This window comes from Acinonyx jubatus, chromosome B4 (assembly GCF_027475565.1).
Source record: "Acinonyx jubatus isolate Ajub_Pintada_27869175 chromosome B4, VMU_Ajub_asm_v1.0, whole genome shotgun sequence".
Taxonomy (NCBI): Eukaryota; Metazoa; Chordata; class Mammalia; order Carnivora; family Felidae; genus Acinonyx; species Acinonyx jubatus.
The window spans coordinates 127,505,252-127,525,252 of record NC_069387.1 but is presented as its reverse complement, the minus strand read 5'-3'; the positions used below and the strand labels follow the sequence as shown (position 1 = coordinate 127,525,252).

General features: G+C 52.8%; 1 protein-coding gene across 1 annotated transcript; it reads right to left on the bottom strand.

Moving 5' to 3' along the window:
• Positions 1–9,062: 9,062 nt before the first annotated feature.
• APOL5 (apolipoprotein L5) lies at positions 9,063–18,065 on the bottom strand. Its single transcript, XM_053199638.1, is given in 4 exon segments — positions 9,063–11,671; positions 13,690–13,999; positions 14,001–14,446; positions 17,955–18,065. Coding segments are annotated over 4 exon segments (978 nt in total). The 3' UTR covers positions 9,063–11,560.
• Positions 18,066–20,001: the final 1,936 nt, after the last annotated feature.

The following is a 20,001-nucleotide window of genomic DNA, read 5'->3' as shown; positions in this document are numbered from 1 at the left end:
TTCCTCTGGGCTGGGCAGAAGCTGCATTTTGTGCTTCTGCCTCTGACCTCCTTTCAGCCCTCATGCTCTCCTGGACTCCTCGCTGCCCCCTCCCCTTCCGGCCACTTGACCTTCCTGCCTCACTGTCCCTGTCATGGTGTCCCCTGGGCTCCTGTGCCCTCTCCTTCCTGTGGGGTCCTGCTGGCCCTTCTCTCCCCTGGCCAGACCTTCTCACCCGCCCCTCCTGTGCTGGTTTCCCCCCTGCCCCGGTCTCCAGAATTCTCCACGAGCCTCCAGTGCCCTTCGCTCAGCTCTCCGGTCACCTTGCTTCCTGTTCCGTGGAGGAGATGGAAGTGTCACCGTCTCCCTGAAAGAATGCGCTTTGCCACCAGACACCTACCCGAGTTCACACCCCTTCTTCCCCCCTCTCTCCTCTTCTACTGGAAACACATTCTTCACCTTAGGAGCTGCCCCCACACTCGTGCCCCGCACCTCATCCTTCCGGGGACCTTTGTCGTGCCCTCCTGCGAGGTCAACCTTTCATTTCCTACTCGTTAGTCCCTCTGGCATTTAAACCTACTTACCCCTTTAACATATTTTTTAAGTAATTCTGCAAGATCCCAGGTCCTCTCCTACGTGACAGACTTCTGGAATCGATTTCTGCCCACTGATGCCCCGTGATCCTTCCACCTGCACAGCCACCGTCGGGGGGTGAAGGCTCCCGCTGCTGCCACCACGCTAGCTAGTGGGTCCCACTTCCTCTCCAGTGGTCCCCGTTTCCCTCCATTTGCCCAGCAACGCCCACCACCGAAGTCCGTTCTCCGTTGGTAACCCGCTTGTTACCAACACGGTGCGTGCGTGGTCATGCGCTTCTGTCCAGAACACCACCTGCTCGGCTCCCCACCCTGGTCCAAGCGCCTGGGCGTCAGGACGGCCAGCACCAGGCACGTGGAAACAATCTGTTGGGGGCGGGGCAGGGGGGGGAGGGCTGCGTGAAGTGAGACACAGTTTCCAGCCTGCCTTCCCCTCTGTGGTCGCCCCGACCGACCGAGCGAGTAATCGGGTCCCGCTTGAGAGCCATCCACGTTATCTTCTCGATCTTTCTCGCAGCCCCGAGGCAGGCACTTGGGCACCGGCCCTCCTGGGTCTCTGGGCGCCCCCTCCTTTGCTGAGTACACCACGTGGGCAGAGTCCTGACTGCTCTTCTCCCAGGCCATCGCTAGGGGTGTGTTTGCAGCCAAGTGCCCCCCCCCCCCCCCCGAATGAGCGTCCGTCAGGGACAAAGAACAAGCTAAGCCAGACGGGGATCCTCCGCGTAATCCGGCTGCAGTGTAGACCTTCGGCATCCATCCAGACTCCTATCACCTCTCCCTCCACGCCCACGGGACTTGGGGACACTGAGGCTCCCGCAGTCCCCTGTGCCAGGAGCACCAAAGCCCTCTGTCTCTGCCCCAGTCTCGTGTTTCTGCCAGGATGCAGGAAACGGTAACGGGCCAACCCACCCTCCAAGGAGGGAGAAGTCAAAGCCCAGACCTGATATGTTGTCGCTCCCCTATTTAAGACGTGGAAGCTGCAGAGAGGTGACCTAACTTTTGCCCTAAGTCACCTAAGTAGGAAGCGGCAGCCCCAGGTCCAGGCTTAGCCAGTGCAGCCCGAGTCTGTGCCCTGTGACCTCTGAGCTCTGGTGTTTCCTGGCGCTTCCCTTGTGGGAGCTCCTGCAGGGGGCGCCTGGGTGGCCCAGTCGTTTGAGCCTCCGACTTGGACTCAGGTCGGTTCGTGAGCTCGAGCCCCGCATCAGGTTCGCTGCTGTCAGCCCGTCAGCACAGAGCCCGCTTCGGATCCTCTGTCTTCCTCTCTCTGCCCCTCCCCCGCTTGCGCTGTCCCCAGTAACGAATATGTAAAAAAGAAACTAAGGGACTCCTGCAGAAATCCAAGAGCCAGCCAGCTGCACCCTGCCCCTGGCTGTCCCTGTGCCTTCTGTAGGGTCCTCTTCCTCCACCCAGCCTGCAAGTCCCCGTGTCCCTGGGCCCCTCCCCTCCCGAGAACTTTGCCGTCAGGTTCCGCTCTCCGCAGGTGACAGACCACCCCCCCCCCCGAAGTCCGGGACCCCCTCCCCCAAAACTCCACACCGCGGAGATCGTCTCGCCACCCCAAACCTTGCGTTCCCTCGGTCGGTGAGCTGAACAAACGTTGGCAATCACCGTGTTGAAACCCAAAGGGGAAAGGAAAGGACGAGTGAAAACTCCTGCTCAGAGGAGGGTGTCCCCCACGTTTACCTCGGGCCCTTGCACCTTCTGGGTCTGTTTTCACTGCTGCGCCGTCCCTCTCGCTGAGCCAGGTGCCCGATTGTAGCACCTTCCCCGGCCCCAGCCTGCTCTGCGCCCAGCACCACTGCCCATGCCCGGATCCACCTGCCGCCTCTCCCGCTTGCTCTGCCCAGGGCAGGAGCGGGGCCCCGGCACCTTCCACCTCCCCCCACCACGCTGCCTGGCCTCCTGCCCCTCCGCCGAGCTCGTTCCGTCCATCTAACCTCCTCTGCTCGGAAACACAGCCCCGGCTCTCATCCTTCTCCCCAATTAAATCCTGCCCCTCAGTGACCGGCCAGTCGCAGCGAGCCCCCTCCACCTATACGACTTCCTATTTGACCTCCTTCGGAGCCCTTAGCCATCCCGAAATCATCTCAGGTCAGCTGGCTCACTCGTGTGTTTGCTTCTAGGTTTCTCTCACTCCTTCCATTAGATTCTGGTTCTAGAAGGTGAGCCCTGGCACAGAAGGGGGCGGGCAGCCTCAAACACCCCGCTGCATCCCAGGGCCCGGCCGGCCGTGTGGCCAGCACTCAGCACAGCCACTGGTGAAGGAAGGATGGCCGGACCCCTGCCTCCAGAATGTTCCTCTCCTGGCCTGCCAGCCCTCTACACGTGGGCCTGGATTCTCCTTCTAAAATTAATGTGACCACATCATCCCTTGCCTCAAAATCCTTGAGAAACTCCCATTTTCCAGAGTCTAAAATCCAAATTCCTTAACACGGCACTCAAGGCCTCCACGCCCCCAGCTCAGGCCCCCTTGCCCACTGGCTCCCGTGCCCGCCCGGCCCCGCTGCCGGGGACTGCCCCCCAGACAAGCCGTGCCTCCCTCTCCCCTGGCCTTTGCCCCTCTTCCCACACCGAATGAACTTGTCCTCAACTTTCAAAGCTCAGATCAAATGTCATCTCTTTTGGGGGCGCCTGGGTGGCTCGGTCGGCTAAGCGTCCGACTTTGGCTCAGGTCACAATCTCACGGTTCGTGAGTTCGAGCCCTGCGTCGGGCTCTGGGCTGACCGCTCGGAGCCTGGACCCTGCTTCGGATTCTGTGTCTCCCTCTCTCTCCGCTCCTCCCCTGCTCACCCTCTGTCTCTCTCTCTCTCTCAAGGATAAACAGTTTTTAAAAAGTCATCTTTTTTTTTTTAATTTTTATTTTTTTTTAGGTCAGGGAGGGGCAGAGAGAGAGAGGGAGGGAGAGAATCCCAAGCAGGCTCCGTGCTGTCAGCCCAGAGCCCCACTCGGGGCTTGAACCCACGAATCGTGAGATCATGCCCTGTGCCAAAGTGGGACACTCAACCGACTGAGCCACCCAGGCGCCCCCCGCCCCCCGCCATAGTGGGCTCTTTACACGTTTTATTTTGTCGACTTGACCCCCTCCCACCCACATCAGTCTTTCCGCTTGACAGACTGTAGCCACGAAGATCTACTTTGAGCCACGTTCAGCCCACTCCTGCAGCATCCGCTAACCACGCGCACGGGTGCCACTTGAAGACCAGGCCCGGAGAAGCCGGATCTTCTGCTGGGAACGGTGCTCGTGTCTGGCCTCCCAGCAGACCGAGCTTCCGGAGGGCGGAGAACCATCAGTCGTGTCCGGTTTTCTGCCGCCTCGCTGGGCACCTGCCCACATATACTTCAGTACAATATAAGCTGTACTGAAGGTGCCACAGAAAGACGCCGTCTGGAACACACAGCCCGGGAGGTGACAGGCACCGAACTCTGACTCCCCAGAGGTTTCCCGGGAAATACGAGATGACTCTAGGATGCGGGTCCGAGAGGCGGCTCCCAGCCTCAGGCTCCCGTCCCTGTGCCTCCAGAGGGGCTTCTGGACTATGCCCTCAGCTCCGCGCACCCAAGGTGCCCAAAGCTATCGCGATGGCGACCAAGGTCATTGGTTTTTTGGTTTTGTTTTTTTTTTGCCAAGCTTCTGTTTCTCTCGGCCGGAGCCAGCTCTGCGCTCTCGGTCAAGTCTCTGCCCGCCTGCCCCGCCGCGTCTCCACGTATAGAACGTTCAGGTAGACCGGGGGGCCCGTGGGGACCCTCCCGATGCCGCAGCGCAACCGGTCTCCCCAGGTGAAAATCAGGCCTCGACAAATGCTCGGTCCCAGGGCCGAGGACGGTCTGCTCGGAGACCCCCAGCCCAGCGTTCTGTCTTCCCCTGGGAGCAAAGTTCCTTCTCCTTCTCGGTCGACAGCAGGGCCTTGCACCCACCGCGCCCCGCAAAGAAGCCTCGGGAGGGCAGTTGGACCAATACTCTGACCAAGCGGGGTCCGAACCCGGCCCCGCCCGGGGCTTTGGCAGGAAAATGACGCGTGGATCTTGGAAACCGCCTGATCCCGCTCTCGGCCGGGCCCTGCGATTCTCACCCGGAGCTGCAGGGCAGAACCACCATTTGCACACCCGGGCTGCACGCCCGGGGGATTCTGCCCCAACCGGCCTGGGCGAGAGCTGGGCCTCTGGATCCTGTGAAGAGGGAGGCGACGCTGGCCTGGGCCCTTGCTGGAAACCGCCACCCTGAATGATCGGGGATCCCGCCGTCGCCTCGGAGGCTGGAGACCTCCAAAGTCCTCCTGAGAGAAAACGGGTTCACTTAGAAAGGCTGGCATCGACGCCCCCCTCCATGGTCACAAAGGCACCACGCCTGTGTGGGTGGGGAGAGCAGGCCTGCGGGGACTCTGTATTTGCACTCAGTCTTGCCTGAAAACTCCTCTAAAAAATCACGTCTGTTAACCTTTCTTTTTCCTCTAGAAAATAATGTCTCTCGCTCTTTTTCTTTCCTCTAGAAACGAACGTCTATTAATCTTTTTAAGTTGATGTATTTCTTTTCAGAGAGACAGAGATATTGTGAGTGGGGGAGGGGCAGGGAGCGCGGGAGAAGGGAGAATCCCAAGCAGGCTCTGGCGGTGTCCGTGCGGAACCCGACGCGGGGCTCGAACTCACGAACCCGTGAGATCATACTTGAACCGAGATCCAGAGCCAGGAGCCGGGGCGCCTGGGGGGGCTCAGTCGGTTGAGCGTCCGACTTCGGCTCAGGTCCTGATCTCACGGTTCGTGAGTTCGAGCCCCGCGTCGGGCTCTGGGCTGACAGCTCGGAGCCTGGAGCCCGCTTCGGATTCTGGGTCTCCCTCTCTCTCTCTGCCCCTCCCCTGCTCGTGCTCTGTCTCTCTCTTAAAAATAAACATTAAAAAAATTAAAAAATAAAAGGAGTCGGACGCTTAACCAACTGAGCCACCCGTTCGCCCCTATTAATCTTTTTTCAAACGCAGGGAAGGAGGCAGCGGGTCGGTCTCAGTCAGTGACCAGCTGAATGCAAGGGCCATGGGTCTGTGCACCGCAGCCAGATCCCTTCTGGAACACGCCGGTTCTCAGATGCCCTCCCGCTCCCATCTCCGTGGAAAGCTTCTGTCTGCCGGGACCAAATTCAAAACCTCCATACCCAGGCACTGAGGGCACCTTACGGTTCTGGCTTCAGAGCATCTTTCCAGGCCCAGAATCAATAATGAGGAGCCCAAACTGGATGAGCGAAAGGCCATCCCTGTCTCCTCCTCCCCCCACCCCCCAAAAAAGGGAGGCCACCCCCCCCCCCCGACGGCTCAGTAGGCACGAGGCGCTCTGTTAGACGCCTTTATCCCACCTCCTCGGTTCCGTGTCTCGTCTACAGAAGGAGGCCGGATGACCAGACGCGGTGTGAGCTCTGGAGGAGGCAGGAAGGGAGGCTGTACCCTGGCCTCCCCGCAGGCTCACAGTAAAGCCTCCTCCAGGCTGTCCCTCGAGCTTGTTAGAGGGCTGTGTGGCGCTGCGGCCGGAGGGGGCAGGTGTGAGCGGTGCTCTCAGAATCCCGGCTGCGGCTTCACCATCACCCTCGGGCTCCGTCTGGGTTCTGAAATGACGGACTTCCCGGTTCAGGGTGGCCTTTTCCCATTTCAAAAGCCAGAATTCTAGATACTCAAAAGTTGCTTTTTTTTTTTTTTTTTTTTAAGTTTATTTACTTTGAGAGAGACAAAGACAGCGCAACTAGGGGAAGGGCAGAGAGAGAGAGGGAGAGAGAGAATGTCAAGCAGGCTCTGTGCTGCCAGCACAGAGCCCGACTCAGGACTCGAACCCATGAAATGGTGACATCATGACCGGGGCCGAAACCAAGAGTCAGATGCTCGCTCACGGAACCACCCAGGTGCCCCTTAAGTTTCCTCTTTTGAAGCATTTAGACCAGAAGTCGGCAAACTTTCTGTAAAACACCAGATAATCAATATTTGAGGGTTTTTTTTTTAAATTTTTTTTAATGTTTTTATTTATCTTTGAGAGGGAGAGAGACAGAGAACGAGTGGGGGAGGGGCAGAGAGACAGAGCGGGAGACACAGAATCCGAAGCAGGTTCCAGGCTCTGAGCTCAAAGCTGTCGGCACAGAGCCCGATGCGGGGCTCGAACCCACGAACCGTGTGATCACGACCGGAGCTGAAGTCGGATGCTTAACCGACTGAGCCACCCAGGCGCCCCTTGATATTTGAGGTGTCGCAGACCGCCTGGCCTCTGTCACGGCTTCTCAAGTCTGCCATTATTGCGGGAAAGAAACCAGGGGCTCTCCCCAAAGGGGGGTGTGGCTGTGCTCCAATGAAAATTTACAAAGACAAGTGGTGAACCAGATTTGACCCCTTGGCGATCATTTGCTGACTCTTGCCTTAGACCAACCCCAAGGCTCCAGAAATCTCCGGAAGAGTGTAGGTCAGTGCATGTGAAAATCCTCCCACCAAGCACAGGCTGACTATAAATGCTAATCTGGGCGTGTGCACCCAAGTGTAAATGATGTGAAATCTCCACATAATGTTTAAAAGTAAAGTGATGTCAGGATTGGCTCACTCGAAGTTAAAATGCCTCCAGCCTACAAACACAGACATGTACAAATTCCAGCCCGACTGTTCCTTAATGGTCTGACCTTGAAAAAGTCGCTTCACCTCTCTGAGCCCCCTTTCCTAACTGGGACGCTTTTTAATGTTTATTTATTTTGAGAGACAGAGAGAGAGAGAGAGAGAGAGAGGCAGAGAGGGAGGGAGGGAGAGAATCCCAAGCGGGCTCTGCGCTATTAACACCGGGTCTGATACGGAGCTCAGATTCACAAACCTTGAGATCGTGACCTGAGCCGAAATCGAGTCGGACGCTTAGCCGACTGAGCCACCCAGGCGCCCCTTTTAATTGGGACACTTGACCAAGGCAGCGTAGGGCAGTGGTTAAGAGCAAGGCGTCGAGGCTCAAGAGGGTTCAGAGTTCCATCCCTGAGCGGCCGCCTGCTAACTGGTCGACCTTCCACAATTTAATGTCTCTGTGCATTAGATTCCTCACCTGTAAATTGGAGAAAAATGTACATACTGGCGGCGGTGGGGGGGGGGGGGGCGGTTCAAGGATGAAGTAGGACAGTATTTATAGAGTACTCAGCACAGTGTTGACAAAGTACTAAGCAGTAACTATGGGCTATTTAGCACAATTCCCAGTGCATAGTAAACCGTATTTCCTCGTTTCTTTTTTGAGAGGGGAGAGGGACAAGAATCAAGGAGAGTCTGGATTGCACGAGGATTCCTCAGGCTGGGAAGATTCGAATGACCCTTATTGCTGATAGGGAATAGCACTGAAGATTCCCCACGGTGACAGTCTCTTAAAATATGTGTGAAAGGGGCGCCTGGGTGGCTCAGTCGGTCAAGCGTCTACTTCGGTTCAGGTCATGGTCTCGCGGTCTGTGAGTTCGAGCCCCGCATTGGGCTCTGGGCTGACAGCTCGGAGCCTGGAGCCTGCTTCGGTTTCTGTGTCTCCCTCTCTCTCTGACCCTCCCCCATTCATGCTCTGTCTCTCTCTGTCTCAAAAATAAATAAACATTAAAAAAAATTTTTTTTTAAAATGCTACTTCCTTTCTTGACCTCCACTCCCTGCTTCCCCACCTCCCCCCACCGCAGTGATTTCCCCAGTTTCCTGGAAGGTTCTCCAGAAAATCTCAAAAGCTTTGTCTATATTTAAGTCTCCAATTTCTTTCCCCCTTCTCTTAAACCCTCTCCAGTCAAGATTTCATCTACCACTCTGCCATAACTGCTCTTGTCAAGGCCACCGATGGGCTCCACGCTGCCAAATCTGATCAGGGCTCAAACCTCATCGTCCCCGAGGCTTTCTTCCCTGGGCTCCCAGGACACCCCACTCCCGGCTCCCCTCCCCCCCTCGGTGGCTGCTCCTTCTCTGTCTCCTTCGATGATTCCTCCACTTCTCCCCATCCTCTTCAAGCCAGCGTGACCCAAGGCACTGACCTTGTACATCTGCTCTTTCGTACGTACACGCACATCCTTGACGACCCGGTCCGCTCTTGTGATTTTAAATATCATTTATTTACAAATTTGTGTCTCTCACCAGTTTGGTGTTGGAGATCCGACGTCTTGAATCTAGACACACAGGTCTCACCATCTACTCAACACCTCCATTTGCTTGGCTGTTGGGTATCTCGAACTTCGCCATGTCCAAACCGAGCAACTTGATCTTGCCCTACACTCCCACGGCCACAACACCTGTTTCGGGTAAGGACCTGTTGTTCAGGGTAACACCTGGGTATTATGGTGGTCTTCTTTTTCTCTCACAAAACGTGGGCTCTACCTTCAGAATAGGTCCAGGCTCTGACACGTCTCACCACCTCCACGGCCACACCATTTCAAGCCACCGTCTTCTCTCCCAAGGACTGTGTCAGTCCCTGTGGTAGCCTTGCCCCTATGGTCTCTTCCCCACACAACAGCCGCAGGGATGCTGTTAAAAGCTAAGGGAGATTATGTCATCCTTCCGCTTGAACCCTCCCGATGTTTACCCATCTCACCCAGTAAAAGCCAAAATCGTACCATAGCTTATAAGACATTGCACTTTTTGGCCTCCATCTGACCTCATCTCCCTTCCCCTCTTGGTGCCCCCAAGCCATTACTCTGCTCCTGTCATGCAGCCTCCTTCCAGCTCCCTAAACCTGTCTTTGCTGTCCCTCTGTCCGGAATGCTCTTCTCCCAGATATCTTCTTGGCTGGCTCCCTCAACGCCTTCATGTCTTTGCTCAGATAAAAGCCTCCCTGAGGTTTTCCCTGATGATCTTATTTAAAATTGCATTCTTGCCCCACCCTACACTCCCCAGCCTCCTTCCCAGATTCATCCTTCTCCCTAACATCCATTAGTTTATATTATACTGTATAATTTACTTATTTCTTGTGTTTCTTGTCTGCCTCTCCCACTGACTCTCTCACCACGAGACTATAAACCCCATGAAGGCAGGGATGTGTTTTGTTCACTGCTCTATCCCACTGCTTAGAAAAATGCCTTTCACTTGGTAGGTATTAAGTATCTAGATGGGTGGATGGGTGAATGGATGGATGAGTGAATGGATGGATGGATAGATGGGGTGGATGGATGGATGGACAGATGGATAGATGAGATGGATGGATGAGATTAACGGACGAATAGGTGAGATGGATGGATGAACAGGTTGGAGACTACCTAGGAGCAATATTGTGATTTGTAAGAAATATATACATTTGGTCATTCATTTGGAGGACCAAAATATATTTTTCATTATATATTTGGTCTTCATCCACAGTTGCTGGCTTACAGCTCCCCAAACCCTTGGAATTTCCTGAGTGTTAAGAGCAATGGGTAAACCTTGTGTTTTAATATTTTTAGTCTCGTCCTCAGTTCCTGAAAATGCTTCAGAGCCTTAAAGGTGAACCGGGTGCCTTGTTATTCACAGCATGTGGTGTGTCCGCAGGAGGTGGGCTTGGGGAAACACCTAAGGATGGGGGCTGGTTGCCAGGGAAACCAACCGTGCCTGTGTAGAGACTGATTTCCTGGGAGGGGAGAGGGGCTGAAGGTTGAATCAACCAATGGCCAAGGAATTAAACAATCGTGCCTCTGTAACGCAGCCTCCGTAAAACCCCAAAATGGAGAGGGTTCAGCGAGCTTCCAAATCGGGGGAGCCAGAACACCTCCACGGGCCACCATGTTGGGGCCCAAACTTTAGCTAGGACAGAAGCTCCTTTGTTCAGGTCCTCGCCCTACATATCTCTTCATCTGGCTGTCCATTCATATTCTTTCATTTTCTTTGTAATCAGCATAGAAGTTGGATGAAACATACTATGTGGATATAGGGAAGGACAGGTGTCTTCCTTTCTGAACAAGCGCATTCAGGACTCCTGTCTCTTCATGGGACACCTGGTCAAAAATGGCAGTGTGAGCGTCACGCGTGGGGGGAGATCTTGGGGTGTGTCCTCGCAGAGATTACTTTCGCTCACTCCCGGTCCCTTCTTCACGGTTCCAAGAATTCTTCCCAGTGTGCTCCCATCTCAGCCAGTCTTACTGGTGGTTGGTCAACGTCTGCAAAACAGGCTCATGAATCAGTCAGGTTAGCCTAGAATTTTCTTATGGTGGAACAGTCAAGCATTTTCTACATTAATGTGTTGGTTACACACACACACACACACACTCACGTTGGAGTCGGGTTCAAGAACCCAAAAGACTAGACTTCTTGGTTTTCAGCCACGGGAATGGTCTTTTAGAAAACTCATTCTCCTCCCATTATGGCTTCAGTCAGTAGTGAAGCAGAAGCTGTATTCATTGAAGTGATTTAAGAAACTAAATTAAGTCCAGCAGGCTATGGGTTGTGGTCCTCCTTTTTAAGAAATCTAATTTTGGGGGTGCCTGGTGGCTCAGTCGGTTGGGTGGCTGACTTCAGCTCAGGTCATGATCTCGCCGTTCTGAGTTCGAGCCCTGTGTGGGGCCCTGTGCTGACAGCTTGGAGCCTGGAGCCTGCTTCGGATACTGCGTCTCCCTTTCTCTCTCTGCCCTCCCCGCCTCATGCTCTCTTTCTCTCAAAAATAAATAAACCTTAAAAAAATATATAAAAATGAAGGAGTTTTTTTTCAAAAAAACTTTAATTCTAAATGCTCTGTGTAGTTACGTACAATTTGGAGAAGACACGTGCTCCAAACGTGGCCCAACCTCAGCTTAAATTAACATGCATATTTAAGTCTCCTTGGCCCCCGACCCCATCTGTACACACAGAAACTCTTATCTCTCGCACATTTCCCTTCCGTCCCGAGTAGTTCCGGAGCCCCCGAGGATTACCATGGGCCAGTGCTGGACTTCGACGATCATTAAATTTCCCTGCCCTGAGTTTTCCTAGTTGGACACTTGTATTTTGCCTCTGCTAAACCAAGGTTCCGTGGAGGCAGCTCGACCGGCGAGGACAAAGAGGAAACGGGAGTAGTTTACTCACGTCTGTGGCAATAATTAGAATCTTCCAGAAGGTTCACCTGGGCGTCCAGCCATGCCAGGGCTGGCATGTGGCTCGCGTTCCACACCGGGTCCTTCTGTGTCTCTCGTGCGGCCGGGCCTGGAGTACTGCCGGCCAAGAGGCACCCCGTGGGTGTCTGTGCATTGAATACCACAACGAGTGGCCCCTCTGGCTGGAGATGCACACAGCCGGGGTGCGCGCAGGGCTCAGTGAGGTGACGCGGCAGAGACGCGAGCCCAGGATTGCACACGCGCGTAGCAGAATCAGGCGCCTACCCAGGAGTAGGTACCCCTGTCAGGGTCTCCCACAGCCCCCTGTGATCCTTGGGTGGTACCTTCCACCTCTCTTCCTTGTTAATGGCTCATCTGGGGTCTGTCCCCCTGCTGGGTCCCCAGGGCCATTAGAGCAGAGACTGTGTCTTTTCTCACGACGACCTGGCTTCTACTGCATGACAGGCAAGACGCTTTCGAATACGAAGCCTCGTGTCTCATAGTTTACCCCCAAATCTTCCGCTGGTTATTAAGAAGCTAGACTATATGGGGCGCCTGAGTGGCTCAGTCAGTTAAGCGTCCAACTCTTAGCTCAGGTCATGATCTCACAACTCGTGAGTTCAAGCCCTACCTCCGGCTCTTTGCTGACAGCGCGGAGCCTACTTGGGATTCTTTTTCTTACTCTCGCTCTCTGCCCCTCCCCCGCTCATGCTCTCTGTCTTTCTCAAAAATGAACATTAAAAAACAAAAAGTTAGGGGGGCTCAGTCAGTTGAGCATCCGACTTCGGCTCAGGTCATGATCTCGCAGTTCGTGAGTTCAAGCCCCGCATCAGGCCCTGTGCTGACAGCATAGAGCCTGGAGCCCGCTTGGGATTCTGTGTCTCCCTCTCTCTCTGCTCCTCCCCCGCTCATGCTCTGTCCTTCTCTCTCCTTTAAAAATAAATTAAAAAACATTTAAAAAATTAAAAAAAAAGAAGTTAGAAGATGTACCCAAAGAGTAAAAGTATATTGATGCAGTGAGTAAGAACACCTCACTCCTTAAAAGCAAAGTTTCCCAAACTTGGCTGTAGAACGGAATTATCTGGGGATCCTGCAACACCCCCCCCCAGTCCAGGTCATACCCCAGATCAATTAAATCCCAGTCCCTAAGAGCAAGCGGGACTCACCTGCTCATCAGTATTTGTCACAGCTTCCCAGGCACTTCCAACATGCAGACAAGTTTGGGAACACTCCCTTCAGCCCTCGGACCCTTTCGCGACCTCAGCTGATTAAAATCTAAGGGGCCACCTGGGTGGCTCAGCCACTTGAGCGTCTGACTCTTGATTCCAGCTCAGGTCATGATCCCAGGGTTGTGGGATCGAGCCCTGCATTGGGCTCCGTGCTGAGTGTGGAGCCTACTTGAGATTCTCTCTCTCTCTCTCTCTCTCTCTCTCTGCCCCTTCCCTGCTCACACCCTATCTCTAAAATAAAAAAAATAAATTTAAATTTTAAAAAGTTAAATAGAAACTGTGAATGAATGAATGAATGAATTCATGAGCCTTCACACCTTCGGCAAAGGCTTGTGTGTCCCTTGTCACGGTCTCAGTCAGCGGCTTTGCTGCCCAGTCTTATTTCATACTCTCTGTACAATTAAAGAGGAGTTTTGAAATTCTCTTCTATGTGGTAGTTTTCACTTCTGTTTTTAAAGCTGGATATTGAACGTCCCCAAATAAGAGAGGCTAGAGCTCTCAACCGTTTTTTTCAAATAAAAATCCTTTCCCAACTCATTTGGAATGCCACCTCAGGTCGTCCAACACAGGTTTGTGGCACCCTTACGGCGTGCCAGGTGCTGCGGGAGGCTGGGGACCCATCCCTGCCCTCCCAGAGGGTACATCGTATGGGAAGACGGACGGGGAATACCTACGTGAAATATGTGATTTCTAAAGCATGCGCTCAGCGCCTTGAGAGAAAACAGTGGGGTTCTGGAAAGAAGAGGAGGGGCCTAATTTAGCTGAGGGGTGTGAGCAAAGTCCTCTCTCTGAAGAAAGGACAGTTCTGATCATGTATTTGTGTATGCGTCTACCGACCCAGCATTCGCCTCCTGGGAGGCTCTAGGAAGACGGGGACCACGTCTGCCTTCCGCACCCCCTTCCTACCTCCTCCTTCAGGAACGGGCTTCTCCGGCAGCCCCGCCCCTGGATGGTCAGCTTGTGGTGCCGGGTGAGCTGCCTCAGCTCCTGCTCCGGCTCCTTGGCGAGTGTCCTCAGTGCCTCGGCTGTCTCTGCCCTCGCCCCCTCCTCCAGGTGCTTCCGGCTCTGCAGGAGGCTTTGCACGTCTTGCAAAGGTGACAAGCCAGCCCCAGCAGCACCCGGCACCCGGACACCTTTGCTCACGGACAGGACTGAGCCTTCAGCTGCTCTCTGCAGCCCTCTGGCCCTCCAGAAGGGGAGACGGCTTATGGCCATATTGACCTATAGCCATGAAGCCAGAGTTGGCTTTGGCCATCTGGGAGGCACGAAGTCCCTTGACCTTCTTGATGAGTCTGACACACCTATCAACGCACACAACACTGACTTCAGACAGCCTTATTTCTTCAAAAGCTTTGTACTCCGTCGTTGTTTCCATAGGCACCAGTCTGCTGGCTCTTCCTCTGGCTGCCATATTGCTTCTATTTTCCAAGACACTCGTCGACATGTTGGCGACAGCAGCGGCTGCCCCCAGGCCCAGCCCCACCGCTGAGAGCATCAGACTCCCCCCTACCGTCACGGGTACCGGGGCCAAACCCAAGATGCTTAAGACGCCAGGGACGGCGTCTGAGGCGCCGGCCACCAGGCTGGTCTTGGCGAGCATCTTATGGGTCGCGTCCACTTGGTCGGCAATAGCGTGCAGCTCTCTGATGCTCTTTTCCAGCTTCTACGTCTGCAAGGGGAAACAGAAGAGAAACGCTTTTTCCTCCTCGGATAGGTTTCCTGGCACGGATGCTTCCTTATACCGTGTCAGCTCTTCCGTCAGGATGTACAGTTCGTATCACTTGGTTTGTTTTCCAGCTCTAGAGCAGGCTCAGCAGTAAGCTACAAACTTCTGCTAATCGGAGTTCCCTAACACATTCAGGGAGCAGGGCCCTGAGAATCAAGGTATAAGCGGGGAGCGACGTGACCGGGGACCCCGGGGACCGTGTGTTGATAGCAGGAGACACGGTTCAAGCGATGGTGCTGTGCGTCCAGAACGGCTTCCCAGTCCATTCACCCGTGGACGGCTCGCTTTCTTCTGCCCATAATGGAGACTGATGTGATGAATAAAATGTACCCTGAAAGCATTGACTGACTTCTGTAATCTTTTCTTAATGAATATATATATACATATTCATATATCTATGAATGTGTATGTTTATGTATATGTATTGTATATATTAATACATATAAAACTTAAACACTAATAACAGATTGCAAACAATTCTATCCAGGAAAAAAAGAGTCCTAACAGCCTATATATAGAGGAGGTGGCTTGATTTTCTTTTTTGATGTTAAAAGGGGATCTACCGGGAAATTGTGGTTGCTTCGGGGCAAAAGAGCCGGGCAGCTGGGAAAAGGTTTGAGGGAGATTTACTTTTAACCTTTGCCCTTCTGTTCCTTTTGAGTTTTGTATCGTGTGTGGGTAATCGAATTATTTCAGGAAATTAATCGAATAGCCTATACTTCCAAAGAAAAAGGAGAGAGAACCTTCAGTGAGACCCTGATTATAATGTAGTATCTTCCATAGAGGAGGGCCAATGGTGTACTATCCGTCTTGCCAGCGTTGTGTTATTTGGGGAACGTGGTCGCACCCAGACACAGAAGCTTCTGCTCTGTTCGCTCGCGAACAGGCAAGGAGGAGAAGCATGTAATCCTAAGAAAAAGTGGTGGAGAAGAAAGAAAATGTCCCGCTGAGAAAATTCTCTCCATTAACTCAAATGTTCCCTCTGCTTTGGAGACGAGACTGCCGTCATTCAATTTTCCCATGGAATCCCTTTGGTCCAGCTCCTGGAACACCAGAGTTTGGCAGGGTCTTTGAGAAAATCACCGTTCTACGTGAAATTATCTGATAGGATCGGGAGCTTCCCAAGGGGACCCTGCTGGACGGCGCAGGTTCTTGTGGCACGTAACAGAATCTGACTCGGATGCCCCCTAGGTTTGCTCCTGTCTGTCTACAACAGATTGGGCACAGGTTTAAGGAATACCGTAAGCCATACTGGAGAGGAGGTGTTTGGGAAAGAAGGCAGGGCTCATGGAAAAACTATACTGAGGCCAAGCAGCCCCAAGGCCTCCATAAAGAGCCCCTTGACAATCTCTTTGCTCCTTGGGCAAAGCCTCAGGTAGACCAGCCAAGTGACCCTTGCCCAGGCAAGCGGGAGGGGCCTTTGGACATCCTTCCCCGTCACGACATCACTCTCGAAAAAAAGGCTTGCTCACAGGTGCCTGGGTGACTCAGTCGGTTAAGCGTCTGACTTTGGCTCGGGTCATGATCTCACGGTTGGTGAGATCGGGCCCCGCATCGGGCTCTGCGCTGCTAGCACCGTGCTTGCTTTGGATCGTCTGTCTCCCCCTCTCGCTGCCTCTCCCCCACCGGTTCTCACTTTCAAAATAAATACACTTAAAAACACAAAGAAGCGAATCTTGAGGACAGATCACAAAAAAACAAAATAAAAATAAATTTAAAAAAAAAACGGCTTGCTCGGAGTTTTCTTTGGGACATCTCTGTACGCCTAGGAGTCCAGCCCCCCTCTAGCCTGTCTCAGATCTATAGGGTGTTGGTGGAAGGCTCCCCAGATCATCCGTCCATAGAGGGCAAAGGCGTCCATGCCCCTGCCGTTACTGGAAGGACGTCCAGACCACGTTCACACTATTTCGACACACGTGTAGGCTACATCGGCCTGTGATGTCCTCTGCAGGCCTGACACGGAAGGAAAGCGGCCACCTGCCTCGTTTGCTCCCTCAGTCACAGAGGAGAACGCTGGCCCAAGGGCGAGGTGACCTTCCCTACATGACAACCCAGTTTGTGATGGAATTAGGGTAAGAACCCAGGACTCCAGTTTTCCAGAAGCTTCTGGCCGGCCCCACCTGCCAGTCGAGACTACTATTCCCCTAAGAAAGAGAAAACCATCTCTCTGTCCGGGCACCGTGCAAGTGACCTAATTAACTTTGGTCCGAGCGGGGGTTCTCAGCCAGCAGCCCATGGGAAGGACTCTGTTCTGAGCCGCTTCAGGATTAACCCGCGCCGTGAGGTGGGGTCAAAAGAGCAGAAGACGGACAGACAGGTGGAGGGAGGCTGGGCCAAGTTTTGTGAGGATGTGTAAATCCTTCCCCCCAGCCCCCCGTTTCTGCACATTTCCGGTTGCAAAGGGAGGTAACACGTGATGAACACTTCAGCCCACTTAGTTGGAACCCATTTGTGCGTTTCCTACTGTGAGGCTGATGAGAGCCTAGCGACGGAATTTGGATATTAACAATCAGATTTCTTGCCCTCGTGCAAATGTCCTGAGTGTCAGGTCTGTGCCCGACGCTGTTCTAGAGGCTGGGATTATGGCACTGAGTACGGCAGCCCAAACCCCTGCCCTCCCAGAATGCACATTCTGGGGATTCCCTGCCCGCCCCCCGCCCCCACCCCCGACACATCCCTGTTCTAGGATTACCTGTCCAAACCACTCCTCTCCCCCAGCCTTCCCAGGCCTCTGGGTGAAAGAGTACGCATCGCGTGCTCATCTTGTCCCAGAGATATTTACTGATGTGCCCGCACAAGGGACTATCTAGTTATAATTGGGGGGATAAGAAAAACAAAGTTAGAAGACATCAAAAATCTTAACGTCTATGGGGCGCCTGGATGGCTCAGTCGGTTAAGCATCCGACTCTTGATTTCAGCTCAGGTCATGATATCCTAGTTTGTGGGATTTGTGGGATCGAGCCCCACGTCGGGCTCTGTGCTGACGGCTCGGAGCCTGGAGCCTGCTTCCGATTCCGTGTCTCCCTCTCTCTCTGCCCCTCTGCCGCTTGTGCTCTGTCTCTCTCTCTCTCTCTCTCTCTCAAAAATAAACATTAAAAAAATTAAAAATAGATAAAAATTTTTAAAAATTGGCATTTAAGACTGAATTCTCAGCCACCTTGGGGAATCATTTTCCCCCTCAGCCACTCCCCACGTGTACGTGAGGCCACGCACGTTCATTTTTCTCTCGTCAGTCTTTTATGACAGGGCCTCAGGCTAAGAATGCAGAAGGGTAGAGGGACAATGAGCGTCCCCCCTGCACGGGCAGCGCGGCACACTGGCCCCCGTTTAAAGACGCTTCCGTCGCGGCTTTTTCTCTTGCTCAAAAACCGCTTGAAATGCGGTCTCCGTGTACTTGGACACCAATCACCCCCACGGCTGCAACATAACCATCGACTTGGCTCACCCACTTCCGGTTGGCTTCAAGGGCATGTCCTTTTCCACGGGCTTTGGATAACGTATCGCCGCCGTGTGGGCTGGCTTCAAACCGTAATATTACGCGACAAGCCTTTTCCATAGCGCTCCTCTGCGCTGCGTGGCAAGAGGGGGCCGCACCTCGTGGCCCATCGGGGCTGCCGTGGTCTCGTCACCCCTATGAGTCCGCCTGTGTGTAATGGCACCAAGCCCGTCCTGTTTGCAGCGGCGGCTCTGGCCGGCGGCCGGGGCCGGTGATGGGCTCCCGTGTCCCCTCTGCTTCCTGGCTTCCTGCGGTTCTGGGTGTGAGGGCGCACACGCAGGGGCCGGGAGCTCCTCGTGTTCTCATTACACATCATGAAGGCAGTTATCTGCTGTCCTAGTATGTGGAGATACAGGCCACTGAGGAGGGCTCAGGACATATCCCTGCTTAAATCCGAGGATCTGCTACGTTCCTATCCCATGGCACGGGGTGGCACGGGGTGGCACCCCCATGGCACAGTGTGAGAGCCTTGAAGCGAGATTTGTTACTTCTTGATGCGTCAGGCTGGCATTGTGTCCTGGTTACTTCAACTTGTTTTCATGCTGTTGTGAATAGTATCTTTTAACGTGTGTGTGTGTGTGTGTGTGTGTGTTTAAGTAGTCTTGATGCCCAGTGCCAGAGAGCCCAACGCGGGCCTGAACTCACGACCCTGAGGTCAAGACCTGAGCTGAGATCGAGTCAGACGCCCAACCGACAGAGCCACCCAGGGGCCCCTAATGTTGTGTTTTCTAACCTGCTTTGTTGCTCAACAGAGATATTATTCGTCTTTAATACTCCTCTGGGCTTCACTGCAGTGTTACTAATTATAATAGTTGTCGAATGAATGCTTCATGAATACATAATGCTGGGTTTCTTTCTTATTTTTTTTTAAGACTCCTATTCCTTATTTTGGACCTATGCCTTATTGGGTTAGTTTGAAATCTTAAATTACTTAATTTTATGGATCCTAGTATTTCACTGTTGGCAGCTGGCTTACAAAAACCACTGTTCATCGTGATAAGGTGTGTGTTTTATTCCTATATTTCAATATTTTTCTTAGGATTAGGTGCTGAATTTTCAGACTCTAATGAGATGATCATAATTTTCCTTTTTTATCTATCCCATGAATAAGGTGTATGGTGTGCGTAAATTTCCACATATCGAATTGTCCTTCTGTTCCGTGAAGAAGCCAACTTGGTCATTGCAGGGTTTTGTATCAGCCTATTATAGGTTTACATTCCCTACTGTATTCAATATGTTCATCTCAGAGTCATAAATATTGAGCTATGGTTTCCCTTCCAGGTAATCAAGGCTTATTATCAGTGTTATATTCACATCGTAGAATGTGCTCACTTGCATGCTGTGATTTTTGTTTCTGGGCAATTTGTATGACGTGAGAATTGCTTGTTTTCTGGAAGCTTAAAAGAATCTGCAGATTGTCTTGTTTGCCACATCTTCATCAGGATGCTTTTGATTTTTTTTAAGTGTATTTATTTTTGAGAGAAAGAGAGTGCACACACACGCAAATGGGGGAGAGGGAGAGAGAAAGAATCCCAAGCAGATGCCGTGCTGTCTGCGCAGAGCCAGACGTGGGTTTCTATCTCATGAACTGTGAGGTCTTGACCTGAGCTGAAATCAAGAGCCAGATGCTTAGCTGACTGAGCCACCCAGGCACCCCTAGAAGCTTTTCATTTTTAAAGGTTTTTAATGTGATTGATAAATGTTTCTCTTTCCTGTGCCTGAAACCTGGCCCCAGCCTTCGCCCACACCTCCTCTTTTTTGAAGACTTAGAGGGTAATAACAAAATCCTAGCTATTTCAAACTTCACTTGTTCTCATTTTCTATAAACAGGCATTTCTCGTGTTCTTCGCAAAGACTTTCACAGAGGAAGAGGTACAATGGCCAACGGACACATGTAAAGATGCTTAACATCATTAGCAGCCCCCAAAATGAATATCTAGACCACAGCAAGATACCATCTCCTTGACCACTTTGGCAAAAGTGAAAAGAATAAAAG